The sequence below is a fragment of the Hesperophylax consimilis genome, chromosome 28 (genome assembly GCF_061612785.1).
Source record: "Hesperophylax consimilis isolate HC1 chromosome 28, BYU_Hcon_1.0, whole genome shotgun sequence".
In the NCBI taxonomy this organism is placed as follows: Eukaryota; Metazoa; Arthropoda; class Insecta; order Trichoptera; family Limnephilidae; genus Hesperophylax; species Hesperophylax consimilis.
The window spans coordinates 19102818-19118499 of NC_142863.1; the positions used below are offsets into that span (position 1 = coordinate 19102818).

Consider the following 15682-nt stretch of genomic DNA (forward strand, 5'->3'; position numbering starts at 1 on the left):
ATTACATTAATTTTATCGCCCTCAAATATTTTGCTATAAATGTAGAATTTTTTTTTCATGAGATCCTGAAAAATGAAGATAAATTTCTTAATTATGTGTGGTTTACAAAGCGTTATTATAAACAGACCTTTATAATAATAATTTATTCCTATTCGGTCAGCTGTTCTATTTAATATTTGAAATGTGAAGGCGACCATTTTGTTATCCGATCACGTGCATTACTCGCAAAAGTGAAGCTACGATTACACTGGACAATCTTTTTTATAATTAGAATTTCTTTGTTTAAAAAACATTTTTAGGATTTTTGTCTTCGGTTTTATTGTCACCCAAAGTTTACCGGTACGAGCGTGGAACATAGATTATATTAAATAAGTAATAGAGCTCACCTGCGTATCGGCCAGTCTCGCCATCTGAGGCTTGAGGTAGTAGGCGATGCCCTGAGCCGCCCCGGGCAGCATGAGCCCCCGCACCAGCAGAAGAGACAGCACCACGTAGGGCAGCGTGGCCGTGGCCCACACCACCTTGCCTGGGGGACAAACACAGACACTGAGATAAAGTGGCATACCGTATTGTCATTATAGTGTTGTGATTGCAGATATCTGATGACGAGGTGCCCCAGGAAAGTTATTGTTTTCTATGCTTTTACTGCAACATGGCCGATAGAAAAACAATGTGTTCAATTTGTTTGTGTTTGTTGTGAACAGTATTATATTCTTATACCGCACCAAACACCAAAAAACATTGAAAGATGCTTATGTTCAAAGTTGGACGAGAAGAAAGCGAAGAAGGAGAAGAAAGAGAAAGATGAAGGAGAAAAAGGGGAAGAGGGAGAAGGTGAAGAAAAGGAAGACGAAGAAGAAGGAGTGGTATATGCGGAAGAAGAAGGAGAAGAGGGAGAAAATATGAAGGAGAAAAAGAAAGAGGAAGAGCAAGATGAAGGAGAAGAAAATTAATGAGAAGAAGGGAAATAAGACGAATGAGAAGAGGGCGAAGAGGGATACGAGGGATAAGACAGAGAGGAATATGAGAGAGAAAAGGAGAAGAGGGAGAATAGCGAGAAGGAGTCGTAGGAGAAGGAGAAGAATCAGAATAAAATGGAGGAGAAAAGGAAATAGAAGAAGAGGGAGCAGAAGAAGTAGAGGGAGAATATGGAGAAGTTGACGTAGGCGAAGAAGGAGAAGAGGGTGAATAAGAAGGAGCAGAATAAGGAGAATAAAGAGAAGAAGACGTAGGAGAAGAAGAAGAAGTAGGGGGAGAAGAAGATGAATGAGAAGTAGGAGAAGATGCGGAAGAAGATGCATGGGAAGCAGGAGAAGAAGATGGATGAGAAGAGGGAGAAGAAGGTAAAGGAGAAAAGGAGGAGGAGAAGAGGGAGAGTAATTTGAAGGAGGAGAAGGAGAAGAAGAAGAGAAAGAAGGAGAAGGAGGAAGAAGTGGTGAACTCACCGGAAGATTTGACCCCCTTGAAGAGCGAGAGGTAGAGCATGCTATAGACAGCCAGCAGACACAGCACCAGCTGCCACTTGGGCAGGCCGAGGTCGTGTAGCCCGTTGGACTTTTGCATCTCCAGGACTGAGCGGCTGCAACAAAACATACTTCTTCTTTAGCCGTTTAATCATTGCCATTGGATCTTGACCCCCACTCCAACTTCCAAAGTGAACCAGGCTCCTCCACTCCTCAAGATCCTGCAGTGACCAAAAGCTTCTCTGCGTTAGAGTTCTCGATTTGGCGAGCAACGAGTCCAGAGTATCTGCGTGGTCGATAGCCAGCTGTGGAGTGGACGCCTAGCTCTTTCAGAAAGGATTTATTAGTGTTAAAAACAACGAAACAATAGTCGTGTGGTAAGATTATTCAGCGGTAAAGGTGTTTAGAGAGGAACTGGCATAGAAAATATAAATAAATGGAGATATGGCATGTAGCGTGCAGACTGTTTCTGAACTACGACCAATCTGCACAGAATATCAAAGAGTATAATGCAATAAACGTTTATGCGTTTGGTGAAATTGATAATACATTTTCAAACATCGACATTCTTTATTAAACAACAAATTTCTTTTAAATCGATGTGGGCCACAATACCAGGGATTTTCAGTTCAGCTGTATTTAATTTTTTTTCTAATTTGCTACAAACTATGTACTGCAATTTCTTACCCTACCTACTAATTGCTCACTCACTACAATTTCTACGCAAGTAACGTTGGTGTAATTAACTCTTTCATTACATGACCAACGTACAAAATATTATTTAGATAAGTCCATTATGAATTAATGCTATTCAAATAATTTCTCAACCATTTCAAAGAAAATTTCACCGGTCTTCGTTAAATAATAACTAAGGTTGGGGTATTTCAAAGTCCATTACATTTAATGATCATAAATGGACGATCAGCGCCATTTTGAATTTTCGACACGCTGTTAAACGACGATTCACGTTTCGTTTCAGCATTTGTTCTTTTAACCTCTGTAGAAATTAATTAATTTATTTTTCATGGAATCCATAAAACTATTGATGTACACCAATATATTACAGAGATTATAGACATGATATCCCTGAGGCGTATGCGTGTTAAAACCATGTATGATCTAAGAGAAATGTTGAGATTCGCAACGAATGAAAGGATGACGTAAGCGTAAAAACCCAGCTACACTACTCGCGAAGTTGATCGAAGTTGACCGAATACGATAGTGTGGGCACGAACTTCACTTCGCTTCGGGCAACTTCGCTTCGCTTCGCCCGACTTCCGATTGTTGTCGGTAAATGCGCCCGAGTCAAAGGACTCGAAGCGTTACTCGCGAAGTTGCACGAGTGTGTGGGCACGCACTTCGAACTTCGGCTAACTTCGTCGAGGACTTCGTCGAAGCGTCGAAGCGAGTAGTGTAGCTGACACTTAATGATTAAGATTAACCATCTCGCAGCTAAGAGGGGGAGAAGGTGGTACCCAAAGGTTATACGTTCTCACACTCATTTTGTGAAGGTGTAGTTATTTCTAAAATACTTCAAAATTATGATTATAAATTATTTGAACCTAGCCTACATGACATCTGGAAGGATAATATGACTGAATAATTGGGATTTCTATAGTTTAAAAGCCCATATGACAGACAAATGCATGGGGTCGTCGGAAGACCCACTTGGTTACGTACGATTTGTTTGGCATCTTGGCCTGTCAAGATTTAATAAAGGAATGCTTGGAATGGATGGGCGTGAAAAGCGAATGAACGAAGAAATCAGTTTAAAGATATAATTACGTAAATGTAATGCTAGAAGAAGTCGGGGACGTCCCGAAGAAGACATGGCACGCCAATTGAACAAAATACAGGGTTTTCCAATAAGAGGTGTTATTTTGAATAGCCCGCTATTTCGGTAGATGTTACTTTTGAGGCTGTCATTTTTTGACATTTGAAAAGTAGAAACTACGCCATTAATAAAAATGGAACGATACATGCTTCAACAACGCATTGAAATCATTAAAACTCACTTGAGTGAATCAAATGCAAATCATCTTGAGTGATGAGGCCCATTTTTCACCTCGGTGACTTCGTAAACAAGCAAAATTGTCGCATCTGGGGCTCGGAAAACCCAAGAGTTATTGTTGAAAAGCCTCTCTATCCTCAACGTATCCTCCGGGTCCAGCGGAGTCATTAGACCTTATATTTTTGAAAATGAGGCTGGAGCAACAGTTACGGTGAATGGATTGCGCTATCGAGAGATGATTTTATGGCCGGAATTGGATGGTATTGATCTGGACAACGTTTAGTTTCAACAAGATGGCGCTACGTGCCACACAAGCAACGAAACCATTGATCTTTTACGATTGAATATCAAAATAACACCTCTTATTTGAAAACCCTGTATTTGCATTTCGATTTGGTTTTCCTGAATGAATGAATAAGTGTGAATCTTGGAAGTGGAAAATAACTCACTTCCCGACAACCGATCGAGCTGGAACTGAAATTAGCTACTAGCCGGCCCAGGCGCTAGAAGTATTAGATTAAAAACAACTTTAAAAATGATTTTAAAGGATTATTTTTTTTGGTAATTAATCTTCGCTGTACTATTTGTTCCCCATTCACAACATTATCGTTTCAAGACTTTAAAAGTAATTTGTGTAACTTAGTAAGGAAAGTTTGGTGAACACGACAGAGTTCAACCGTGAAACAAAATCTGAACGCCTTATAGAAAACTTTTCGTAAATAAGATGTTATAAACAAGCAGTAGTTAGGTGTTAGCGGTTATCTACATAAGTTCTCAAATAATAACATTTTCGTGTTGAATCTAGATACAATAATCACGAAAATTACGTCTTCACGCATTACAATGTACTAAGATACTTTGAATTTTGATTAAGAGATTTAAAAAAAGAGGGTTATTTAAGGAAGAAAAAATACTAATACATTCACATGTAAAAAACGTACTGTTATCAATTAAGTTTTTAACCTCACCAGGACTTGGGGTCAGTTGGTTATTTCTCGGGATTTGAACAACTCATCAAATTTCAAAGTTGATTTCCAAGTTCCGTTCTATTCAAGTTTTGATATTATATATTTATCAGCCAGTTGTTTTATATAGCTGAAATGATAACAGAACTTGAATAGAACTTCCAAATAACCTGGAAATTATCTTTGAAATTTGATGAATTGTTCGGGTTGTTTCGAAGTATTTGAACAATTCATCAAATTTCAACGTTCATTTTCAAGTTCTGTGAAAGATTTTTTCAAGTTCTGTTTTTATTTCAGTTTTGTCAAGCAACTAGCCTATAATGATATAATAACAGAACTTGAATTGGATTTTAACAGATCCCAGAAATGAACGTTGAAATTTGATGAATTGTTCAAATACTCCGAAACAACCGGTCCTTAGTCTGTGGCGAGGTTTGAAATTTCAACATTTATAATAATGTTCCTCAGATACGATTTGAGACTTTCACGGCCAAAAGTATAATCATGATTTATTTTTGTGGTATTATGTCGTGTTACCTCCTTCTTTACTCTATGCTACCTCCTTCCCTAGTCAACCTTTCGAACAGCGTCAATTACACATTTTCCCTGATGATACACTGTTACGCTATCCGGAACGTTGGCTAAAGAAGGAGGTAGCCAACACGGCATAATACCCCAAAAATAAATCATGATTATAACAATTTTGCATGTGAACATTCCTGTTTCCCACCTCCTTAGTCTGCCTATTCACTTCAGCTTTACTATATACTCCAATTGAAGATGCCATTGACTCACTGGGTGCGATCAGGTCACATAAAAAATAAAAATGAAGGTTATGATAAAAATGACCTACTGAAAGAACTCCGAAGCCGGAGAGAAACGGCTGAGCGGCCCCTGCGTCTCATTGGTTGCCACCTCTATGACCGTCATGTTGCTCCCGTCCATGGACAGGTTCCCTATCCTCTGCAGGCCACTGTCCCAGCACCCCTCGCTGTTCCAGGAGTTGTTGCAGTGGATCCATGGCAGCTCTGTGGTTGCTGAGGACACCAGGAAGTAGAGGGACCAGCCTGGGAGATGGAAGAACAGATCAGAAAATGATCATGAATTTAGATTTTGTTTCTCGGTTAAATAAATTAATAAAAAAATCTGGTTTTCTGACATTGTACTCGTACAACATTGTATTAAAAAAAATCAGCAGTTAATATACGAAATAAACGTGGGAAACATCCAATTAGGATTTGTCTTAGGTGTTAGCGGCGTTGGCTCCAGTCTCTAGGGAGGAAGGTTTGATCTCTAGTCAATATTTTTTATTGGCCGGCCCAAGAGATGGCGCAACTATCTACAAATAAACCTGTTTAATAAAATCATAACTCTTCCGGTGATAATACTGATGTATCATCATCGTAATCTCCAATTGCAAGTGGAACTATGCTGGGCATTTTGCACGACACGAAATCACCACTAAGTTGTGATATATAAGCAAAAGTGACTTTTGCTTATAACTGAAGATATTTGCAGCTGATTTAAAGAGAACTGAAGGATTGGAACATCGGTAAAACTTGAGGGAGGCCTAAGTCCAAAGCTGGACGTCAAAAGGCTCTTCGAGAATTGATTATAATGCTTACCAATGATGACATTGTAGTAGAATGACACGTAGAAGGCGACCATCACGGCGCAGAAACCGACCCCCTTGAAGAGGGGACATATCCTCCAAAGGGAGATGGGTCCCTGACGGTTGAACTGTCCCAGGATTAGCTCCATGTAGAACAAGGGAACAGCCCCAAAGATCAGCATCAGGGTGTATGGAATCAGGAAGGCACCTGCAACAAAAACCATATTAAGTGTCACTTGATCAAATCAGTGCCATCAATCGACGACAGTTTGCAAATGGCAGCGATGTTACAGCTGATTTGTTATTACTGTATTTGTGTGTTGTTTTACCTCAAGCATGTTAAATAAACAGAGTGATTAGACTATTTTAAACAGTGAAGTTTACTTAGCGACAGTACTGACTTTGTAATTTGGCGGTCGTGCACTCAGGTCTGCGTCAGCCTTGCAAACGATGAAAATGACATTGAGATCCTAAAGTAAATGCGTCGACAGTTTTGACAAAACAGAACAGTGACAAAACAGAACATGATAAAATAGTTGGTTAGGTCAGGTAAGTTTGGTTTAGGTCGGGTTAGTTGAGGTTAGGTATGTTTTTTCTTCAATGTTCTTATTTTTCCACTATTCTGTTTTGTGATGGAACCGGTTTTGATTACTAACCTCCTCCATTTCTGTAGCAGAGGTAGGGAAACCTCCAGACGTTAGCCAAGTCCACAGCGAACCCTATGATGCTGAGCAGGAAGTCCGCACCAGTCCCCCAGGTCTCTCGGCCATCGTCTCCTGTTGATCATCGTTAATTATGCAAATAGATTTTCTTTCTTGTTGTATTTTTCTACCATTTAAACCAATCTCAAAACTCCTGGAACTAATAAGAACAAACTTTGAATTTTTCAGAGATATCGGTAAACATAAAATCAAAAACCATACCATTTTCCTTGGCAGTATTATCGAGTGCCCCCACCTCAGCCAGGCTGGTAGTGCTACGTCCCCTCGTGCCTCCGGAGCCCCCAGATCCCAGGGAGCCCCGCGACGCTCCCGAGCCTTGGGAGCCCTCCAGGATAAGGCTCTGCACCACGCAGGAGTCCTCCTCCACTTGCACCAGTAGCTCTTCTGTGAAGTGAAAAAAATAATTTATTTGCTTCTAAATTTTGACAACGCTGCACTCGAATACGCGTGTATTTTTATATACATATATTATATAGATGTTACCTGTGACAGGTATAATCACGATTTTTTGTGAAAAACGGCGCCATCTGTTGGATAAACATGCTTTAAAAAAACGCCAGCTATTGGATGTAAAAACAACACGCGCTATTGTTGCTCATCTGCACAGACAGATTCACACCAGACAGATTGAGTTTGTCAAACATTGACGTTTCTCTACTTTCTATAAATAAAATATGTATGTATTATATTCGTCACAGACATGTAAACTTTCCTGAAGAAATTCTCTAAATGACAGTGAAAACACTATGAAAATTCGTTAAGTTGTTAAGTTGTTGAGAACTAAGCGCACAAACAGACAGACGCGGATAGCGACTATATTTTATACTATTTAGAGATTAGACATATTTTAATTTGGATGTAAAAATGACTTAAATATAATAATTTCATCATGGGCCCGTTGTTTTACAAAGTTGAATTTTGTAATTTTTTTATCTGCACAGTATTTTAATATTCATTCGTAAGGGAGTTATATAATTTTGTAGCTTTATATATGACCTTTCGATTCCAATGTCTCAAAAACATTGAAGAAATTGATTGTCTGTTCAGGAAAGATTTTCGATATTTCAAAATGTTTGATTAATTTTGCACCAGAGTATGGGAAAATTGAACTTACTTCGGGTACACTGATACCACACCCCCAACACACTTCTATTGATTTATCAGTTCGGTGTTTAGACAAACATTCTGAATACGACAATGTTCATTAGATATTTGAAAGAGGCCTGCAGCGAAATTTTAACGATCTGCATCCATACATTTTTAATTTAGCTTAAAATATTATTTGAATAGTTTTTTCTACCGAAAATACGGAAATTATAGGATTGCTTAGTAATTAATAACGAGTAAAAAAAAAAAACATGTTTTCAGTTAATGACGTCACTGAATCATGAAGATGATTATATAAATCCGTGTTTACAGCTGGTGAAGTCACTATATTGTGAAGATGATTATGTAAATCCGTGTTTTCAGCTGTTCACATTACTATATTATGAAGATGATTATATAAATCCGTGTTTACAGCTGGTGAAGTCACTACATTATGAAGATGACTATATAAATCCGTGTTTTCAGCTGGTGACGTCACTACATTATGAAGATGACTATATAAATCCATGTTTTCAGCTGGTGACGTCACTATATTTTGAAGATGACTATATAAATCCGTGTTTTCAACTGGTGACGTCACTATATTATGAAGATGACTATATAAATCCGTGCTTTTAGCTGGTGACGTCACTACATTATGAAGATGACTGTATAAATCCGTGTTTTCAGCTGGTGACGTCACTTTATTATGAAGATGACTATATAAATGCGTGTTTTCAGCTGGTGACGTCACTATATTATGAAGATGACCCTCTTCACATAAATCTATTTGAATTTTGAATGTATGCAAAACTTCGAAGCGGATATTAACCTACTTCTCGACATCCGATCGAGCTGATACTCGGCAAGTAAACTCATTGTCGATGACAATGCTTCCATCAACAAATTGGTGGCAATAACGTAAACACACACGGATTTCTCTGAAATCGGATGACACTACAGCAGTTATACGAAATATATATACGAAATAAATGTCAGTCCTACCCAATCGGCATTTGGCGAGGTTGTTAGCGTGGTTGACTCCAATTCCTTGGAATGAAGATACAATCCTCAGTCAAACCATTTTTATTTATTTTTTTAAGTTTTAAAATAGATGTACTAAAGCTTAAAAAATCCTACAAGATATTTTACGGGTTGTATACTAATATGAGAATTATTTGTTTTTAAACTGACATTGATTTCGAAGGAAACCAATATTTAATCTTTAATCAAATAGATAGAGATATAATATTTTGACGCCTTGCGTGGTTGAGTGGTTACGTTCCTCGACTACGAATCTGAAGGTCGTGGGTTCAAATCCCGGTATGCGCCAGTAAGTTTCATTAGATTATTATGTGTTATTTCTCAATTTATTAATTCAAAATAATATATGGTATTTTTGCGTCCATAAACTTTCAGTATCCGCTAGGTGAAAGACTACCAATATCCCTGGCTGCAGATGGTTGAGAGCAGTTGGGGCTTTTGTGTTGTATTTGCACAAAAAAGAATAACTTGATATTTTAATTATTTTTTACAATAAAGTGACAGCTTCCTCTACAAATATTTAAGGCATTTAAAATTTTTACTGAACAAAACAAATCATCATGCAAGTTGCTCATTGAAAAACTTTAGAGTGATTTGTTCTACTTATGAATACAAATGTTTGTAGATGGGATGGAGTTTGCACATTAGGAGATTGCTTTACTGTGGATTGAGTCCCATGAAATTAAACTGTTTCTAATAGAAAACCAGGAAATAATAAATTTAAAAAAACCCAGTTATTTTAATTTAATTAAAAAAAAACATATAACTATCGTTACCTTATTTCTAATTCATTGTATGTGTATCGCTAAAGGTACCGAGCATGTCAATGGAAAGTAAAATGCTTCCGCTGAAGGATACTAGATTGTAATTTCGACCCCTTTTAGTCATCCTTATTATACAAGATAATAAAATTTTATTTCATAACCCTGAAATCAATATTCTTTTCAGATTTACTGCCATAATTTATCAGGCCATTTTTCGACGTTGGGTCCAAGGGTCTTAGACCAATAAATTCTAAATTATGCGAATAAAAAGTGTCATCAATGAAAATCGATTTTGCAAATGTCCCAGTTTAGTAAAATGACCAATGAAACAAAAAATACCAAAATTTAGCATGTTGCAATAATATTTGTGCGTATACTTATGTCCCAAAGTGTTATGTGTGTGTTTGTAATGGAAGGCAAACAGTATAGGTGAGCATATACTTATGTCCCAAAGTGTTGTGTGTGTGTAATGGAAAGCAAACAGTATAGGTGTGCGTATACTTATGTCCCAAAGTGTTATGTGTGTGTGTAATGGAAGACAAACAGTATAGGTGAGCGTATACTTATGTCCCAAAGTGTTGTGTGCGTGTAATGGAAAGCAAACAGTATAGGTGTGCTTATACTTATGCCCCTAAGTGTTATATGTGTGTGTGTGTGTATGTAATGGAAGGCAAACAGTAATATTTGTGCGTATACTTATGTCCCGAAGTGTTATTTGTGTGTGTGATGGAAGGCAAACAGTAATATTTGTGCGTATACTTATGTCCCGAAGTGTTATTTGTGTGTGTGATGGAAGGCAAACAGTAATATTTGTGCGTATACTTAGTACCAAAGTGTTATGTGTGTGTGTAATGGAAGGCAAACAGTAATATTTGTGCGTATTCTTATGTCCCGAAGTGTTATGTGTGTATAATGGAAGGCAAACAGTAATATTTGTGCGTATACTTATGTCCCGAAGTGTTATTTGTGTGTGTGTGATGGAAGGCAAACAGTATAGGTGTCGCAGCCAGAGTTAACATTATTACTCCAGTCTGAATAGCCAGGTACTTCCCAACCTTCCTTTACCCTATCTCCTTTCCATCACTATTACATTTGGTTCCACAATTGAGATTTGAAAAATTTGGAGAATCGTGCCAAAGTATCACTGTGTTCAGTTAGCAGGGAGCACTTGAAACTTGATGCGGTATTTACATAAAATAATAAGAGAAGTAAAGACTTACTTTTTTGGAAGAGTAGAGTGTTGGCTGAACCATGTTTTGAAGGTTTGTGTCTCCCTGGAAAAAAATAAATCAATTATTCAATTATTCATTCTTTCTAATAAACTGAAAAATAATGACGTGTTAATTAATTCATTAATTACACAGTTGAGTTTGTTTTTCACCTAAGACGAATACACGTATACATAAGCCAAAAATGTGAATATTTTTAGTGTGCCCTAAATCACCTCGAATATAGGTAATAAGCATAAAAATAGAAACAGCTTGGCAAACAGAGTTACTTTTACGAGAAAGAAAAAAAAGTTAATCCATGGAAACTGTTGCAGTAATTTTAGCCATAAAAAGGTATATTTTTAAAAAGTGGTTCATATATTTCAAATAAATAATACATTTTTAGTAGTTTACATATTTATATACAGGATGTATCGGCAAGTACCCGACAAACTTTAACCAGCTATTCCTTAGCACATTTGGAGTAAGAAATGTTATGGGCGCTTTGCTGTCCGGTAACATTTTTTTTCCATTAAAAACAAAAAATTAATAAAAATTCCACACTCCGTCACTGTCATTTGCATTGTTTCTCGCGTTCAACAGCTGTTATTAGCAAGTGTGTCAAAAAGTGTCCTCGCTCTTTCGTACACACTAAATAATAATAGTTAAAAATGAGACGAATGGTGCCGTGCCATTTCGTTGTGATTGTAAAAGCGCGCCAACGTAGGTACGTACGTACATTATTCAACGAAACTCGAACAAAATATTGCCATATGGGTTTTCAAACTTTGACAAAGGATAAAACATTGGTGACATGTGGTGAAAATATGATAATAATTTTTTTATAAAAAAAATGTTACCAGACAGCAAAGTGCCCATAACATTTTTTACTCCAAATGTGCCAAGGAAGAGCTGGTTAAAGTTTGTCGGGTAGGTACGTGCCGATACACCCTGTATACATAATTTTAATATTTAAAAAAATCTATATCTCCTTTTAAAAACAGTTTTTAGATTTCAGATACGTTCACAAATATTCCATTTATTTGGATTTTGTTGCAAATACTGGGAATACTCCAACTTTTGTTAAAATATGGCAGAGGCCTGAGGAGTTATGTGAAGGTTCTATTAAAGTTCGTTCATCATTTTAGATAACAATAACAGAACTTGAATAGAACCTTTACAGAACTTGAAAATCAACTTTGAAATATTATGAATTGCTCAAATTCTGCGAAACAACCCATCCTATGTTTCCGTATTCACATCTTCGTGCCAGTCAAAATTATCTAAATCTTGAGACAAAAATTCCAGTTGTAGAGATTTGTCATCAAAATATTTCATCATAGTTTGTGAGTCTCAAGTAAAATTGAATTACTTTAAAATATATGTTGAGTCGTGACAACAAACAGGTTGAGAAGCGATGAGATAGAGAAACGATAAAGGAAAGATGAAGGCTAATAAACAATTATTTAATTAAAAGAAAAATCAAATATCAATCCAATACAGATTTATCTGAAATCGTCAATATTTCATTAAACGTTTTCAATAAATCAAAATTGAAAATTTAACATCTGATTGTTGGCACTGAGCTCAACATTTATACTGGAATCTAATATTGTTTAAGCAAACAAACAAATATCAATTTAATATCAGTTGATTGCAAAACCATTCGTTTTAAATGAAGCCAATTGCGGAGAAAACCAATCAAATCTGTCTACATTTTCGGATAAATGTATTTATGTTGGGGTAATGCAAGGATCGCACTAGGACAGTACAAAACTATCTTGTCCCAGCTGTGGACCCATTGTCCCAGTGTTAACTGTAGTTTGGAAGACAGGACAATGAACCAAGACTATCTACGCAGGATAATGTCTTACCCCCACAACACATTGTCCGCGCTGTAGGGTAAATTATAGGGAGTATACATCGCCCGAAAATAATAACAACATTACTTTTACCCACAATTATGTGAGACTGATATTACTGTAAGCCTGCGCTCGATACCTCGCGCGGCAAATATTTCATTCTCTATCCAGTGGTACGCGATCTGTTTTGTTCATAAAGTTATTGTAACGTGAGTTTTGTTAAAATGAAAACTAAATTGAAAATATTCGAATTCTCATTTTTACACACCGAGAGTAATTACGCAACTCTAATTACAATCCTCCAAAGCGTGTTAACACGATTGGACAAGACAGTAGGACAGTAGCCAGTCGCTCCACGCATACGTATCTCGGCTTAAAATATCGCGTAAATGGAAGACTACAATACATATTATAAAATATCTAATATTTTTCGCGAACGTAACGCGCGTCGTTGTATATCCATTATTGCAGCGTTCCTCGTTTGAACTACGGTAGAATTGTTATATTGTCTCGTTAGTTTTCTACCCTGCGCGTGAGTCGCTGTTAAAGGAGCATGGACAGGTATTGTATTGTCTTCTGTATTGTTCTCGTGTGATCCCGGCATTAGTAACGGAGTTGAATTTTAGATTTTTCGCAATGTGTCTTCTATTGAATCTTAAATTTTTTAAATCATATTTAGATATACACTATCGCAGACCCATGAAAAATCTCATTGACTTTCAAAAACAATATATTACCAATTTTCTTTATAATATGATGATATTTTTTATTGACAAGAGATATTTAATTAATGTTATCATATCAATAGTATAATAGAGGATAAAAAATCATGTTACTAAAAAGTATGCTTTTCTTAATTGAATTTCTAGGTAAAGCTGTCGAAAATTTAAAGAAAAATATTCAGATTTGAAATAAATTGATTGATTGATGAATAAAATAATGATTATTTTACAAGCAATAATTATTCGCCTGAAACACTCATCCACATTGAAAAATCTCCTGATAAAAGATACATGACGCCAACGGGACTCGAACCCGTGTCCCTTCGATTTCCGGTCGACAGCTCTGACCACTGAGCTATGGCGGCTTATCTCTTATCCGCGAAATAATTCAATATATACTAGTGTTTCATGCAACAATTACTGCTTGTTACATGTTTTCACCTGAAAACAACCAACTTTATTTTATATGAGAAAGGCATTGTAAGTGCTAACTCTCTCACTAGATGGCGTCGAGACAAATTGTCTACATTTTTTGGTCAAGATACTAGAACTTGTCAAATATTAATTATTATTTTTTTGGGAAACTAATGTTTAAGACTAAACTAATGAGTGTTTCAGGCGAATAATTATTGCTTGTAAAATAATTGTAACCCTTTGTGCTATGCATAAAAAATCTTGTCTTAAAACATTAGTTTACCAAAAAAAATAATAATTAATTAAATAATGATTTTAGTACCTACGTTATAGCTTGTTTGATATGATTTGTACTTAACAGTTCCATTTTTTAAAAATTAAAAGTTTGAACTTGAATAATTTTACGCCTTACGCAGTGATACAGTTTCAAATCACACATGCACCCACGCACCGACGACTGAAATTGATATGTTTAAATAATTATGAATTGTTTTGTGGAATTGCAGACGTCAAGCTGCCACCTCAGCTATTTTGAGGGTCAAAAAATGACAACACGTCTGTTAGACGAAGAGTTATTTTCATTAATTGTTTTTGGTAAGTGTTAAGTGTAATTTTGTATTTATGTGGTTACTTTTTAAGAGCAATGCACAGTAAAAATGTGTATATTCTTAATGTACCTTATATCACCAAGAATATAGGTAATGGGCATACAAATTTGCATGGCAAACGGAGTCTAAAAACAGTCGATTTTAGCGCAATAGTGATTTTTATTTTCTTTTGTTAATAATTTTATAAGAAAGTAAAAACGAGTTTTCCTCAATTAACTTTTTTCTTTTTAAGAATTTTACTAACAATTAGATTTTATAAGTTATTTTTTTATATGCGTTCTTACATTTCAAATGAAAAAAAAAAATTTTCTGGTAATTTGCGCTTGTAAAAATAATAATATAAATATATTATATTTTTAAATATTTATGTTGAGGGATCACAGTAGGATTTATAGGCCCTGTTAGGAGTTCTACCGAGCCGAACCCTCTGATATGAAAATATCTGGAGTCGGTGAATTATTTTCCCATTTGATCTCTGGTGATTTGACGTGTTGTTCTTGTATTGTTTTGTATTTATTTTGCTTGACTAGATGATCATTTGTGGAAAAGTGTGTGGAAGGGTTTAGTTTTCCCTATGGGGAAGATTTAACCCGGACATAATATCGGAAGTATAATAATATAATTTCGGAATCGGTAATATTGTCGTCAGTAATTAAATAACTTTTTATTTTTTTACTACACGCCCTAGTGGGCTGTGCTTTTAAAAAATACAAACTATTTGTATCAAAGTAAACACTTAAAATTAATACAATAAAGAAAAATGTAAATATAATGCCAAAAAGATTGAAAAAAAAATACAGAACAGAATACATATGAATAATGAAAAACACAACAGTATAATGACAAAAAGTTTGCAGAAAACACAGAATAAGATTCATAGTTAAAAATGTGAGCAGGAACTAAGATCCTGACGCATATAATTGAATTTAAACGATTTAACAAAACAAAATAGTAGAAGCGAAGAAGTTATATGGGTACATAGGTCTATTTGTGTCTAGAAGAATAAAAATGATGGAATATACAACATTTATACTGATTAGTTTTAAGATGAAATATATCACCCAGATCAGAATAGTTGTTTCCGAGACTGTGTTACAAGTCCTGGTGTTATTGAAGTAAAAAGGTAAGAAATGTCGACATGATTTTTTGGGAACATGGATATTGATAAATTGAAGTAATTCGGGACAGTCAATTTTAAAAT

The 15682-nt window shown here is 35.8% G+C and overlaps 1 protein-coding gene across 1 annotated transcript in view; it reads right to left on the reverse strand.

Moving 5' to 3' along the window:
• Window positions 1–15682, reverse strand: part of LOC149410310 (sodium-dependent noradrenaline transporter-like) — a 103993-nt gene that overhangs the window by 39365 nt on the left and 48946 nt on the right. The window contains exons 4-10 of the mRNA XM_089648987.1: window positions 10888–10941; window positions 6975–7157; window positions 6708–6827; window positions 6065–6259; window positions 5293–5506; window positions 1446–1579; window positions 387–526 (exon numbers count right to left, since the gene is read on the reverse strand). Of these exons, the coding sequence (XP_089505113.1) occupies window positions 387–526; window positions 1446–1579; window positions 5293–5506; window positions 6065–6259; window positions 6708–6827; window positions 6975–7157; window positions 10888–10941 (1040 nt within the window). The remainder of the gene's footprint in view (window positions 1–386; window positions 527–1445; window positions 1580–5292; window positions 5507–6064; window positions 6260–6707; window positions 6828–6974; window positions 7158–10887; window positions 10942–15682) is intronic.